Source organism: Jaculus jaculus, chromosome 4, assembly GCF_020740685.1.
Source record: "Jaculus jaculus isolate mJacJac1 chromosome 4, mJacJac1.mat.Y.cur, whole genome shotgun sequence".
In the NCBI taxonomy this organism is placed as follows: domain Eukaryota; kingdom Metazoa; phylum Chordata; class Mammalia; order Rodentia; family Dipodidae; genus Jaculus; species Jaculus jaculus.
In genome coordinates this window covers 16,315,902-16,330,393 of record NC_059105.1, presented here as the reverse complement: position 1 = coordinate 16,330,393, position 14,492 = coordinate 16,315,902, and the positions used below count along the sequence as shown (strand labels likewise).

The 14,492-nt window shown below is 47.3% G+C and overlaps 1 protein-coding gene across 1 annotated transcript; it reads right to left on the bottom strand.

The window, feature by feature from the left end:
• Window positions 1-12,834: 12,834 nt before the first annotated feature.
• Tnp1 (transition protein 1) lies at window positions 12,835-13,146 on the bottom strand. The gene is made up of 2 exons (XM_012949756.2): window positions 13,008-13,146; window positions 12,835-12,863 (listed from the first exon to the last, which is right to left on the bottom strand). Exons 1-2 carry the CDS (start codon window positions 13,144-13,146, stop codon window positions 12,835-12,837), a joined length of 168 nt encoding a protein of 55 aa, XP_012805210.1.
• Between the last annotated feature and the right edge of the window lie 1,346 nt (window positions 13,147-14,492).

The window sequence follows — 14,492 nt, the reverse complement described above, 5'->3', positions numbered from 1 at the left end:
GACTCGAGGGGAAGCTCCATGGTGGCAGGGAAAATGGTGGCATAAGCAGAGGGTGGACATCCCCCCCGGTCAACGTAAGGTGGGCAATAGCAACAGGATACTGTGCCAAACACAGGCATGGGGAAACTTGCTATAACATCCATAAGCCCACCCCAAACAATACACTCCCTCCAGGGGGCATTAATTCCCAAATCTCTATCAGCTGGGAACCTAGCATTCAGAATACCTACATTAATGGAGGATACTTGAATCAAATCACCACAGGGACAGATAGGTCAATGAGAGGCAAATGTGATCAAAATAGATTATATACACACAATTGTCAAAAATAAATTAGTTACAGAGTATCAAAAAGGTTAAGCTTATTGAGTCAGCCCTTTTTTTCCAGGTGTTAAGTGGAAAGAGGTAGAAGATAGACATGTTGCTTCCCTGGCACACAGTATTCTAAACATGGAGTAATCACTCAGTGTCTTGGATAACATCGTCTTGGCAGCCAGGATCTGTTGATTATTACGTTGGGCTGCACAAATAAACTCCTAAATAAACTTGATGGGTCACTAAACAAAAGTAGAAGGGGGACTGGAGAGATGGCTTGGTGGTTAAGATGCTTGCCTGCAAAGCCTAAGGACACACGTTCAACTCTCCAGATCCCACACAAGCCAGACGCACAAAGGTGAGACAAGTGCAAGGTCGCACATGCCCACTAGGTGGCACAAACATCTCGAGTTCACTTGCAGTGGTTGAGGCCCTGGAGCAGCAATTCTCTCTCTCTTTCCCTCCCTCTCTTGCTCTAAAATAAGTTTTAAAGATAAAGTAAAAGGCAAATGAAGAACCCCAGCCCACCACAGAACCAGAAGGTAATAGAGGATAGCAGTTACTATTCTCATTGCTGTTCAACAAAAGACCTGGCAAAGGCAACTGCAGGAAGGAAAGGTTTGCTTGGGTTCACAGTTCGAGGGCACAGTCCATCGTGGAGGGGAAGGCGAGGCGGCAGGATGTTGAGGCAGCCGGCCACGCTACCTCTGCAGTCAGGAAGCAGAGAGGGTTCAGCCCTGGTCCTCCACTTTCTTCTTTTTATTCAGCCGGGAACCTCAGACCATTAGATGATGCTGTCCACGTTCATGGTGGTTTTCTCTCCTAATAAACTTCTCTGAAAAGACCTCACAGATAGAAATACCCAGAGGTTTGTCTCTAGGTGACAAGTCGATAAGGACAATGACCGTCACAGGGAGACATTCAAGCCTCACTCATGGCTTACCTTTACCATGCTTTCAATCTTTAAGGACACAGGCTCTCTTCCCCTGATGCCTTGTGGAGATGGAAAGCACTCTAAGGAAGGGTGGAAGCTTTGAAGTGAAGGCTGTGAGGAGAGGCTGCCAGTCTGAGGACAGGGGGAAGGTTCCAGTGAAGATACCAGAGCACACTGAGAAGCGACTCAGGGACTGTCTCCTGTTCCATGGGAAGATAAACAGAGGGTGAGGGTCAGGATCCTGCCCGCCATCACCCAGACAAGCTGGCAGCTTCACAGACGTCTGAACTCCGCAGTGCCAGCCCCCTGGCCTGGCCGCACCCTCCTGCCTCTTCCTAAGGCCTGTGAATTGCTGACCCTGGGACCGAAGTGGCTGTTCTGGAGCAAGCCCCGAGAGCATCCTGGGGAGCAGGCCTGGGGTCCGAGACATGCTCTGGACTTAATGGTGCTGGCTTGCTCTGGATCCAAGTGGGCTTTTTTCTTTTTAATTTTTTTTTTTTTTAATGGTCAAATAACAGACATTGAGAGCATCTTCAAGCTTCCTGTGGATGAACGTGCAAGCACACGTGACACGGGTCTCAGGGCCGAGTGTGACCACCGGCAGCATGTGTGTGAAAAAGAAGCAGTGAGTAGTGTGTGGTGCCATTGGCTCAGCCCCTCGAGTCCTAAGAGAGGCTTGGGCTGGACTGCGGAGCTGAGCCACTTAGCCCTGCAAAGGGTGCTTCTCAGAAGACTGGGGATGGCAGAGCCCTTGGGAGGGGCCAGCCACCTGGAGAGAGGAGACGTGTGAACGTGTGACCGGGGCAGAGGATGGCGAAGATGCGATGCGTAGGGGAATTGTAACGGTAGACTCCTAAAGTTTGAAAGTTGGAAGAAATTTTAGAGATATCTTTCTGATTTGCCTTACTTTTATGGGAAAGGAGGTTGACTGATTCCCAGAGAAGAAAAAAAAAAAAACACTTGTGTAAAGGTTTGTTGTAAGCAACTGGTGGAGTTGAGGAGAGTTCCCGCGTCTTTCATTTTCCAGATGAAAAGCTATTAGCTATGTGTTACAATGTAAGGAATTACCCCTCAAATGCCTGGCCTAAAACCACAAACACACAAATGCGTCCTGCCTTGGTCCTCTGGCTCTGTCCAAGCCCCTCACAACGCTGCCCCCGAGGTGTTTAGGAAGGGCAGAAGTCTCCTTTGAAGGCTCGATTCGGGGAGACAGGCTTTTAAACTCACTCAACAAGCTCGCTCGTCAGAGTTCCGCTCCTCACGGACAGTTGGACCAAGATCTGTTCTGTTCTCCCCACTGGCTGCTGGCCAGACAGTCCCTCAGTCCTCTGCCTCGTGTCACTCACTCTCCATATGGCCGCTCAAAGCACAGCAGCTGGCCTCCGTCAGTGTGAATAAGTAAAAGAGCAGGAGGTGTGCAAGACGGAAACCAAAGTCTTTTCCTAAACTGATCTGGTAAATAACATGTCATCACGGTGGCTGTACGTCGCTCACGCAAGCAAGCCACCGCGCAGAGCCCCCGTCCTGAACGCCAGAGGCAGCAATCCTTAGGCGCGCGCTTAGAAGACGGTTTCTGCCACACTCACTACTTTCCACGCTTGAGTCGTCACCTTTCTAAGCAATATAGTAGGAGGGGCTGGAGGCAGACACCTCTGGCTGGGGCTTCACTACATGGTGACGTGCTTTGTTTCACCCGCAGAAAACACCCTCATCCCCAAGGACGGGAACACAGGAGCTAGGGGCATAAAAGGACACTAACTCCAGAAGGAATCAATAATAGCACTCAGTAAATGCCTATTTTTTCCCCCTAAAATAAAATCCTTTCTTGCCATCTCCCTCCCTCCCTCTCCTCCTCCCTTCCTTTCCTTCTTCCCTCCCTCCTTCCTCACCACTGTCTTGCTTTATAGCCCAGACTAGATCTCCCTGTTTCGGCCTCCCAACTACCAGAATCACAGGCATGCATCACCTTGCTCAGCCCAAATTTTCTTTCTTGTCAGCCAGTTGCTTGACTATAAGATAGATTGTGAAAGGGACTTGAACTAGAGACTGGATACCAGTGTGTTATTACCAGTTAAATCTCCAGACAAGTCCTCTGTGCTCATGAACCCTCAACCTCATCTGATGCCCAGGATACCGCTGCTAACCTCATGGAATCAATGAAATAAAACATAATACCTTGTAAAAATTAACTCCTTTGTATAGAATGACAATAAGAGTGAGCCCATTAGAAGGTCACATGGGGACCTCTTCTCTCAGGATTCATCTGAAACTTTGAGCATCATGACTCTGGTTGTGAAGCGATGAGGCAGGAAGCGTGGAGGAAGAGGACCCAAATTCACATCACTCTCCGTCCATTTACACCACTCGAAGCCTTGTTTGGGCAATTTCTTCAGAACCATATGCTAAGAGACTATTGCTACTTCCATTTGTTGCCAGCTAGAAACTGATCACAGCTTGAAGAAGTTTTTCAAAAGTTAACGATAGCAATAATGTGTAATAATGTTTAAACAATATAGATAACACAAAACTCTTCTTTGTTCACCGATTAATTTCACTCATCTCTCCAGAGATGAGAAGTGTCCACAGTGCAGAGAAAATATACGTTTTAACATGAATTACGTGTGCGCACTGTGTATATGATCCAAGTATATTATATATATACATAGTAATTTGGTCCAGTGGCGAGGCTTATGATTAAGAAGGGATATATGAGCCGGGCATGGTGGCGCATGCCTTTAATCCCAGCACTCGGGAGGCAGAGGTAGGAGGATTGCCATGAGTTCGAGACTCCATGGTGAATTCCAGGTCAGCCTGGGCTAGAGTGAGACCCTACCTTGAAAAACCAAAAAAAAAAAAAAAAAAAAAGAAGGGATATATGGGCTGGAGAGATGGCTTAGCAGTTAGGCACTTGCCTGTGAAGCCTAAGGACCCCGGTTCGAGGCTCAATTCCTCAGGACCCATGTTAGCCAGATGCACAAGGGGGCTCATGTGTCTGGAGTTCGTTTGCAGTGGCTGGAGGCCCTGGTGCGCCCATTCTCTCTCTCTCTCTCTGCCTCTTTCTCTCTCTGTCTGTCGCTCTCAAATAAACAAATAAAACAATAAACAAAAAAGAAGGAATATATAATGACTCCATGACTTAGCAAATATTTGCTATGCAACTCGCTTGTAGTGGTGAATGTTAAGGATACGGTGTCCCTCAAGCAAGCAAGAAACCACAACCATGACCCCAAGCTCCATGACAGTCACAGCCAGAGAACCAGACAATAAACTCCCCACTGTGAAGGGCTACACTAAAGAGCGTCCCCGGGCTGGGGGATGGCTCAGGGGGTAAAGTGCTCTTTGTGCAAGTGCGGTACCTTGAGTTCGGATCCCAGAGCCCACATACAACAGGACGTAGTAGCGAACCTCTGTGATCCTAGCCCTCCCGAGGTGAGACGGGAGGCAGGTAAGAAAATTTCGGAAGCTTACCAACTAGCTGGTCTGATATTAGCAGAAATAAGCAATGAGGAGCCCCTGCCTCCAACAAGGTGAAAAGCGAGGGCTAACACTCAGGGCTGTCCTCTGACCTCCACATGCACGCCACGGCAGGCCCGCATTCACCCACACATACACACGGGTAACACACACTCTCTCACACAAAGATGAAACAGCAAAAGAGCCTTCTAGCACCTCGTTAATGTAAAGGAGGGTATGGCTGACTCAGTGGGGGTGGGCATGGAATTAGAGGTGCGATGGAAGGGGACTTCTCTAATAGCACTCTCTGCTGATGGTCCTCGATTTCCCTGAGCTTTTACCAGAACGAGCACTCCAGCTCTCTCACCCCTTGCTCGGTGCCCTTCTACTCCACAACATGATCTGGGACTTCAGTATACTTATTTATTTATTTTAATATTGTCAAAATATTAAAGAGAGGAGAGAGGGTGTGTGTATGTATATAGATGTACCAGGGCTTCTTACTGCTGCAAACAAACTTCAGATGCATCTGGCTTTACGTGGGTACTGGGAAGTTGAAACCAGGCCATCGGTCTCTGTAAGCAAGCACCTTTAGCTGCTGAGTCATCTCTCCAGGCCCTTGGACCTCCATGTATTTATAAAAGACTGATCTAGAAAGACTACAGAGTTCCTTCTCACTGCAATGTTCCTCCTCAGTCTCTTCCTCCTCCTGCTAGGAGATATATGGTCCCTGCCAGAAGCTTCACTTCCATTTACTCAAGGTATTCTTGTTGAGCAACCGTTATAGGCTTAGGCCCTCTCCTAGTGCTGGGAAAACAGTGAGCTATCAAATATCAGACTGCCTCTTCCCACAGAAAAGTTCGGGTCTCGTGTTGACAAAATCAGTGCTGGTACTCCACTCACCTTAGAGGCTTATAATCTTAATGCTACCCTTTTGATACACATGCATGAGTGTTTGATATAATGGGCATTCACCCCGCAGATGTTCACAGAACGCTGGCTTGTATGGGGAGGGGGATCAACTACATGTAGTCTAGGTACAAAGAAGACATTCACTAAGCCCTGATTGACTTAGTGGGAAGGGTCTTATCCTAACTCAAGAGGGCAAGAGGCCCTGCAGTGAGTAAGGTGCATGAGGCACAGCTGATGGCAACTCTGTCTTCAGGAAACTTGTGCAGGGCCCTGAGACAGAGCTCCAGCTCCACAGTGTTAATATTATTGTTCCCATAGGGACTGGGGACTTTCAGAAGGGTAAGTACTTTGAGCCAGAAATCAAGGAATAATAAAGTTCATTAATTTTCACCTGGGGTGAGGAACAAGAAGACCTTGGTGCTGCTGCCCTTCCATATTAGAATACAGAAGAGCTCTCCTCACAGGGGAGCTTCCTCTAACTGCCTTCCAAACTGTGGACGAGGTGCTTGCTAATACCTGCGAGTCTTGGAGTTTTGTTCATTTATCTTCTCTGTTCACTGGGGAGGAAGACACTCTTTACTGCCTAGGATGATGGAGGAGAGGAGCTCCGAAGGGTCCTCTAAGGGTGTCATGATATTTTGAGTGCCTGTTTCAGTTGAGGAAACTGAGTAATGGAAAATAGACCCCCCCTTAAGTCGGAATAGGTTTATAAGTGGGACTTAATTAGCTAGAATTCAAGCTGAAAGAAATAAGAAAGAGACATCTCTGTTTTTCCAAGTCTTTCCTTTTTCCCTACACCTGTCCCCACGTCACAGAACACCTCCACCCACCTGCCCTTGCGACATAGCAGGCTGGGCACCTCGCCAGATTTTCTTAGATGAAATTAAGGCTGCCAGGTCGGTCCTCCCACCACTATCCCTTTGGCCAGAGGTCTCACCCTCCTCTCCTGGGAGAGACAAAGGGCTTTATGACTGCAGCAGTAGTCATAGAATCCTCTTCCTTTCTGGCAATGCTAGTGGGGCTGCGGGGTGCATCTCCTGGTGGTAACGCTGTCCAGCTTGCTGTGTAGTGAAAAACATGGTTTCCACTCCATCCCCGAGGCACCCCTGTAGACCACAGGCTTCTTTGACTCTGTTGTAGCCCTTTTTGTGGAGACTTGAGGGTCCCTGTGTGGTTTCCACTATTCCATGGAAGAAGCCACATTTACAAAGCACGCTCCGTGCTCCCGGGAGGTGTGAGGTGTTTTGAGCATGGATCTTACTCAGACCGTCTGTTGATTCTCAAAGGACAAGCACATAACCCAGTTTCACAGAACAAGTGACAGAGCCTGGAGAATGTGGGCAGCGTGTCCAGTGTCATAGCTGGTTGGAACAAGATTCATGTGTAGAATGGCTGGTGCCACAAGCCTTTCACCTGCTATAGTTTGTTCCTATGGTTTGAATCAGTGAGTCCTGCTTCTCCCAGAACAAGATAGGTGAGAAACATGGCTTTCTGCTCTAATAACTTTTGGCTCTAATGGATGAGTGTGAAGTTTTTTGTTTTTGTTTTTTTTTTGTCCCCCAAGCATCCTTGGCTTATTATTAAGACCCTATTTACTTTGGATCTTGGACTGGTTTGGGATGGGACAGGGAGAGGATAGTGAGTAAAAGTTGTAGTCCTGTCTCTGTCACTGTCTGAGCCACCTTACAGGTGTCCATTCCAGACTCTAGACTTCAATCCCTTTAAACTAAAAGGCACAAGACCTTAGATGTTAAGCTCACAGACATGGGCGGATGGTTTCGTTCAACCCCACCTCTGCTGCTCACAGCTTATGGGTGCCCTGGACAATTTGCTTGAACTTTCTGTGCTTTTGTTTCTCATCTCTAAAATAGAGACTTGCACAGTATAGACTTCAGGTGGTTGCGGTGCAGATGAAGGAAGTCACATGAAGCTCTTGGGACAGTACCTTACCTGGCCTAGCTGTTATTATTCCTAGATGTAAAGTTCCCAAGATTTTATTTTCAAATAAATATGGAGAAAATAAAATAGTTAGAATATAAACTAAAAAAATTTCATTCATCAGGCTGGAGAAATGGCTTAGTGGTTAAGGTGTTTGCCTGCAAAGCCAAAGGACTGCAGTTTGATTCCCCAGGACCCACGTAAGCCAGATGCACAAGGTGGCACATGGATCTGGAGTTTGTTTGCAGCAGCTGGAGGCCCTGGCATGCCTATTCTCTCTCTGCCTATTTCTCTCTTCCTCTCTCTTTCAAATAAATAAAGAGAAATAAAAAAATTAAAAATCTTATTCATATTCATTTTTCTTCTGTTTGCCTCTCTCCCTCTCTCTCTGTGTATATGTGTATATGTGTGTGTGTATGTATGTGTGTGTGTGTGTGTGTGTGTGTGAGAGAGAGAGAGAGAGAGAGAGAGAGAACAGGTAGAGGTGTTAGTACATCATGGTGGTTATTAGGTGTTATTTTCTCTCTTCCATGTAAGTAACACATAAAACTTCCCGATACAGTAAAAATACAACCCTTTTTATTTTTGTATACTATATGCCCATAGTGAATCAACTTTATGCTCACTCATTAGAGCTAGACGTTATCAGGGTAGAAAATATATGCATATAGAGTGGTTGCACTATTTTGCCTCCAGGCATCCAAATAAGGCAATCCTGTAGGCTCATCAAGGACAAAGGAGGACATGGACATTGTGAACACAACAATGGCGCCAGTGAACCAGCAATTACCTCCTCAACCCAGACATGACTGATTTAGTCAAGACTGAAGGGGTAGGGGCCGTGCCCGTGTCTGTGTCGGGAAAGATGGGGTCGGCCTTTAATCCATGCCTCTGTGAGTTTGCTTAGTGCATAGCTTGAATTGCTATAGTCGTGAAGAGCGAGAAACTTGTTACTGGAAGAGGTTTTTGTAATCTGATGTTCAATATCTTTATGCTCCAACAAACAACTGGATAGGACACAAAAAAGCCATAGTGAAAACCTAGATTTATTAAATATGAAAGTTTAAATATACTCCACAGAGTGGTAGTAGGTTCAAGACCCCTTTTTCCCAGTTCAAAGTGTTTTAATGGTAAAAGGGAAGGGAAGAATTTTCTGAAAGCATGGACCTTTCATGTCTAACATAGGCGACTAACATCTCTAGGTTAAGCTTAACATCTCATGATTCTCTGTTATAATCATATGCATTCAAGGCCGACCATGTGCATCCGACCGGACCTTCCTGTCTCATACTGCACTGTGAAAACCCAGAGGATCCTAGCCTAGCTCTTTATATTTGTAAATTAAAGGAAAAGAAGAAATTTAAAAAATAACTTTGTTTAATATGTCTAAACTGGTTTAACATAGTCAACAACAAAATTACATATGAGATATTTGCATTCTATTTCCATGCTAAGCTTTTGGAAGTTGACAAGTATGTTACAGTGAGAACAAATTTAAAACCAGCTAGTCATATTTCCAGAGCTCAGAAGATACCATGGCTAGTGCTTCCATACTGGCTCAGCTAGACCTAGACCTCAGGATGCTAAATTGGAGCACAGTTGCTTCAGGGGCGTCTATAGTGGAGGGAGAGAAAGGGCAATTGTTCTTCTTTCAGGAGCTTGAAGGGGAAGTGGGATCTTTTTTAGACCAGACCCTTTTTGCCCCTAACTTTGTGTCACTGTACTCTTGGCCTTCCTGGATGTGACAGTATTCGTCTTGGGTATCTCTGAAGAATCTGACTTCTAAGTCATGTATGTGGAGACATATGCCTGGCTTGCCAGCCCCCAGAACCCTGCACTCTCTCTCTGGGACTCTGCCTGCTTTCATATCTGCTCTTAATTCTCCTGATGGGATTGACAACTGTCTGTGGGGAAATGGGAATTGAGATCTGGTTCTGGTGGTGAAAATAAAATGTGTTCACTCTAAGAGCATTTCTTTGTGCTAAGATATATCAGTTTTATATTATAAGGGTGTTCACAGAGCTAGAGGTTTTTCTTTTTCTTTTTTAAGTAGATAGGTTATGGCCATAAATGCAATTTTTTTTGCCCTGTGTAGCCAGCACCATGAAGTTCTTTGTACTGCAGGAGAGTGGATTCTGTTTTCCTGCAGACTGCGCGTCCTCTCCCTTGACAACAGTTTATTGGTCACAGTGCAGCACCAGCTTGGCCACCATCCTGTCTCGCTCCTGGGAGAGTGATGTCAGAAAGGGGAATGATGGGAGTCATTTCCAAGTGTAGCTGCTTCCTGCTTGGCCCTCGTGAGGAGCCCTGTGGTCCAGCTTCTCGGTCTCCCCAAGCTCTCACCTACCCTTCCCACGGATTGTTTCCCCTGACTTCTGGGTTGGGTGGGGTCTGCTTCTGTTGGTCTCAACTGAATGCAGATGAAGATACCTCCAGAGGAGCAGGAGTGTGGGATAGAACTCACAGATCTGTAGCCTAGGGCCACAAAGAGAGGAACAGAAGAGGATCATCCTTTTAACATGATCCCTATGTTTGATGGTGTTGCCTCCATCCATGCTCCAAGATGCTACTTTTGAGAGAGAGATCCTTAGATCTCTTCCTCTCACTTCCTTACATATCTAGGAAGTACCAAGACTCCTAGATGCTGGTGGTAAATTATCACAGAATTTGGGGATAGCTGACTCCAAGTTCTTCTCTTTGGGTAGCTTATTTTGTTTGGTTTCAGAATCTGCCTAACAGCACAAGCTCTCAGGTATACCCTGTGCCTAAAGAACTTCTCATTGGTATTCCCAGCTGAAAGATTGTTAGAGCCACAAGTTGGGACATTACGCACAGAGGCATTTCCTCTCCCCCATAACTGACTGTTGTCCCCATGGTGCATGACCCGCAATCCTCATGGGGGTAACCTGGATCCCCAAAGAGGAAGGCCCCTTTGGCAATGGGACAGGGATGAGGGAAAGGGTGGTACAAACATGTGTTGTTTACCTACTAAGTATGTACATAATTAGAAATCTGGACTTTGTGCTAATTTTAAACAGATGAACATGTTCTTAGAGGGTTTATTAAGCCACCCATCCTTAGCATCCATACTCAGCTTTATAGTTTAATCTTATAGAACTTTCTGAATATTACTGTGTGGAGAAATCATGTGTTAATCCCATTCCCCTCCTCTTATTGGGGCTACTGGTATTCACCATGGGGTTATGAATGCAGCAGTCAGCCTTGGGGTGTGTATGGGGGGCAATGCCTCAGGATACTCCTTTCCACCCTGTGGCTCTTAAATCTTTTCACCCATCTTCCAAAGTTCTGGTGTGAACTATGCCTGTCCCCTTTAATCCATGTTACTCTCACTCTTGGTTGGAGATTTTCTTATTACTGATGGCAGCCAAAACAGGGAGCCTTATTGTATTCGTAGAACTTGGCTCTCCCCTGTTTTGGCTGCCATCAGTAAAAAGATAGTTGACTGCCAAGAGCCACCTCTGGCACATCTTCCAGTGCCCAGGAGACATCACAAAGGAAGTGGTGATTTAAACATGAAGGATGCTCTCACTGCTATCCTGGCAACCTGTTCCAGGGAAGATGGTAATAGACACTAGGGACACTCAGAACTCACTAAAAATGACACTCAAGGGCTGGAGAGATGGCTTAGCGGTTAAGCGCTTGCCTGTGAAGCCTAAGGACCCCGGTTCGAGGCTCGGTTCCCCAGGTCCCACGTTAGCCAGATGCACAAGGGGGCGCACGCGTCTGGAGTTCGTTTGCAGAGGCTGGAAGCCCTGGCGCGCCCATTCTCTCTCTCCCTCTATCTGTCTTTCTCTCTGTGTCTGTCGCTCTCAAATAAATAAATAAATAAATTAAAAAAAATAAAATAAAAATGACACTCAAAATGCACCAAGTAGAGGTTCAAAATGCACCAAGTAGAGGTTCTGTGAGTTTATTAAACCATCCTGCCTGATGTCTCTGCCTGATGTCTCTGCTAAGAGGAAAGGTCAATGAAACTGTTTTGAGCAGTTTGAGCATTCAGAATTGGCTCAGGCCCACTTGTTTCCTCCTTTGCTCTACCAAGCTACCCAGGATGCCTCAACTCAGAACTCAGGTCAAAGGCAGGACTGGGTCAGTCACATAGGATAGGGTTAGTCATACAGGTGAGCTGGGTATGAAAGAGGTGGTGTGGAGAGGTGTGGATGGACTCATCCAGAGGGCCATGGCTGCAAACGTTTTTAGAACAAAGATGATCTTAGAGGGCTATTTCTGACTTTGACCAGCATTAACTACCCCCAGAGCACAGCTTCGGGTTCCTGTTTGCCTCAACCGACTTCTGAAGAAGGCTTGGGGTGATGGTGGAGTTCAGATGTGCTCCTGCACATCCCCACTTCCACAGGTCCCTGTGGCCATTCAAGTCAGGAAGGTCGAAGGTCGAGGTGATCTAGAAGGCCTTTTAGCCAAACCTGACTTCAGGACATGAGGTTCCAGATAAACTGGGAAGAGACAGGGTTGGCCCTGGCTGGGGAGCTGCAGACAAGACATGCAGTGATGAGAAACTTCCAGTCTCCCTAAGGCACGTCACCATGGTCAAATGTCCCACAGGTGCTGGGCCTGTGGGCCTTCAGGGAGCCATAAAAATGGTCAGAATAAATGTTCCTAAGTCAACATGAGCACGGGAAAGTTTCCAGCTTGGAAAGTGTTCCCACTGCAGAGGCTAGGCGGCGGCCTTCACCGCCCTTGTCCTCGAGTGGTGACCTGTCTGCCCTGTCTACATGCGTGCCCTCAGGATACCCTCTGGCCCCATCAATGTTAGGCTCCAGGGTGTGTCTCTAATTTGTCTCTGATCCTTGCCATCCTTTGGGCTTTTTGAGAAACCTCAGTCATTCTTTATGGACACCGGCTGGCTCAGACTCTACCCAAAATGTCATCCTCTTACTCCTGTGTGCGGAGTCCCAGCCCTTAAAGATAGACACCTTGAAGACCTAAATTCTGTGCCATCCAGCTCTCACGCAAGCCTGGCTCTAAGAATCCCCTCCCCTTCTCTTTTTCCGACCAGAAGAGCAAAGGAAATGTCAGTTTTCAAAATTTTATTTCAGTTTTCAAAATGTTATTGAGATGTTGGGGAGAAACAGCCAACATACACATTCCTCATTTCGCCGTGACTAGTCTGTTACCCACTCTCCAAAGGCCCTTCTTCTCTGGCTCGAGGGTGTCTTGCAGTCTCCTTGGCCGTCTCCCTTTTCTGTCGTGCAGCTGCCTGGCGTTGCTTGAAGTCCACCAGGGCCGAGCTCACTGGCAGGTCACAAGTGGGAACGGTAGCTGCGACTGGCTGCGGGGAAGGGTTTACAACAGGAGTCCCCGTTAGAACACCAGCCATCGGTGAGTCTCACCCGGCCGGGAGCTCAGCCACCGTAACTCTGGGGCGGAGATTTCCAGGTCCTCTGAGCGCCGACCCTGGGGCCCCTTCACTCACCGTCATCGTACCGCTTCCTACTCTTCAGGCTGCCCTTCCGGTACTTTCTTTTGCTGCCACCTCTCTTGACACCCTTGTGGGGAGATCTGTTCTTGCCTCTCCTCATGCCATGACCCTTTAGTTTGCGGCTGTTCGACATGGTACCTTCTGCCAAAATGAGGGGCTTTACAAGGCCGGGAGGCCAGCAGTGCCACTATTTAAAGCCTTAGCTATTGTGACCACGGACGGGTGTGGTTAGCAGCTCGGTGGGGTGCTCTTGTGATGTCACCGGGCCCCACCGCAGCTTGGTCAGGCGTATGAAATGAGCTGACCCCTTCACTGCAGCTCAAGGCCAGTCCTTAATCTTGAGGCCCCCTTTTGAGGTAAAGGAAGACTTTCCTGATGGGTATTAAGCAAATCCATCCTGCCCTTTAGGCTAGGCCTGGAGAGGGTTTTATTAATGGCCATTAAAATATGTGTCCCCTGCCTATAAAACATTTAAAAGTCAGTGTGTAGGGTGTGTGCGTATGTTCCAGAATTTATAGGTAATTTATAGGTAATAGATGTATTTCCCTAAACACCTGCCTAGGGGATCCCATTGAATGTGTCCAAAACAGAAAAGCTTTCTCCTCAAGGTTCCTTAATCTTCCTGTTTTGACCCCAGGGGCTGACATGTCCCCTGTGTTCAGGATGTGTGGTAGTGTCCCTGGTTTCTACCCACTAGAAACCAGTAATGCTTCTATAGGTGTGACAGCCAGCCGAACTCCAAACATCAATAATCTCTGCTTTTGGGAGGCTGTGGTGTATGAAATCAACCCTCATAGAGAGCCACTGGCCTGCCAAACATTCAGCGACAAAATCGCATTGTTTCCGTAGGTTGTGCCATAAACATATGGGCACTGCAGAAATGGAATGTTCAGTAAATCAGGCGCCTGACACAATTCAATGGCTAACTGCTTAGGGGGACATTTTGGCTGGTAAAGGGGCAGGGCAGACTTTACAACATGGTGCTGGATGAGGAGGAGAAAGACACAGAAACCCACCGGTCCTCAAGTGCAGGAGGAAGCCTCAGACACTTCTAGAAGGGCATGGTGAGGATGCGGCGTGGTCGAGGACCACTGTGAACAGAGGCGGAGGTGTGGTTCCTAGCAGTGGTCCAGGGGAGACAAGGATTTCCCACTGGCTTAGACATGGGCCAGGGAGGGTATGGATTGAGATACGGACATCTAGACCAGGGGAAAAGTCTTCAGGGATGGACTGGCTGTGGGTGGTATGAACAGATGGTGTCTGGGTGTGACTTGGGCTTCTGTGTACCACAGCTCAGCTATCTGTCTGCTTGTGGCACTCACTGGCAGAATCAAGATGTGCCCTGCGTTTCCCATCACTAGATTGTATAGGCGAGGACCCCCACTCTTCAACCTGGGCTTTGCTTTCTTTCCATTCCTTACCAAGCATACCAAACATGCTCGGACGCATTTGGTGAAAGGCATGCTGTACAGGGTTTGA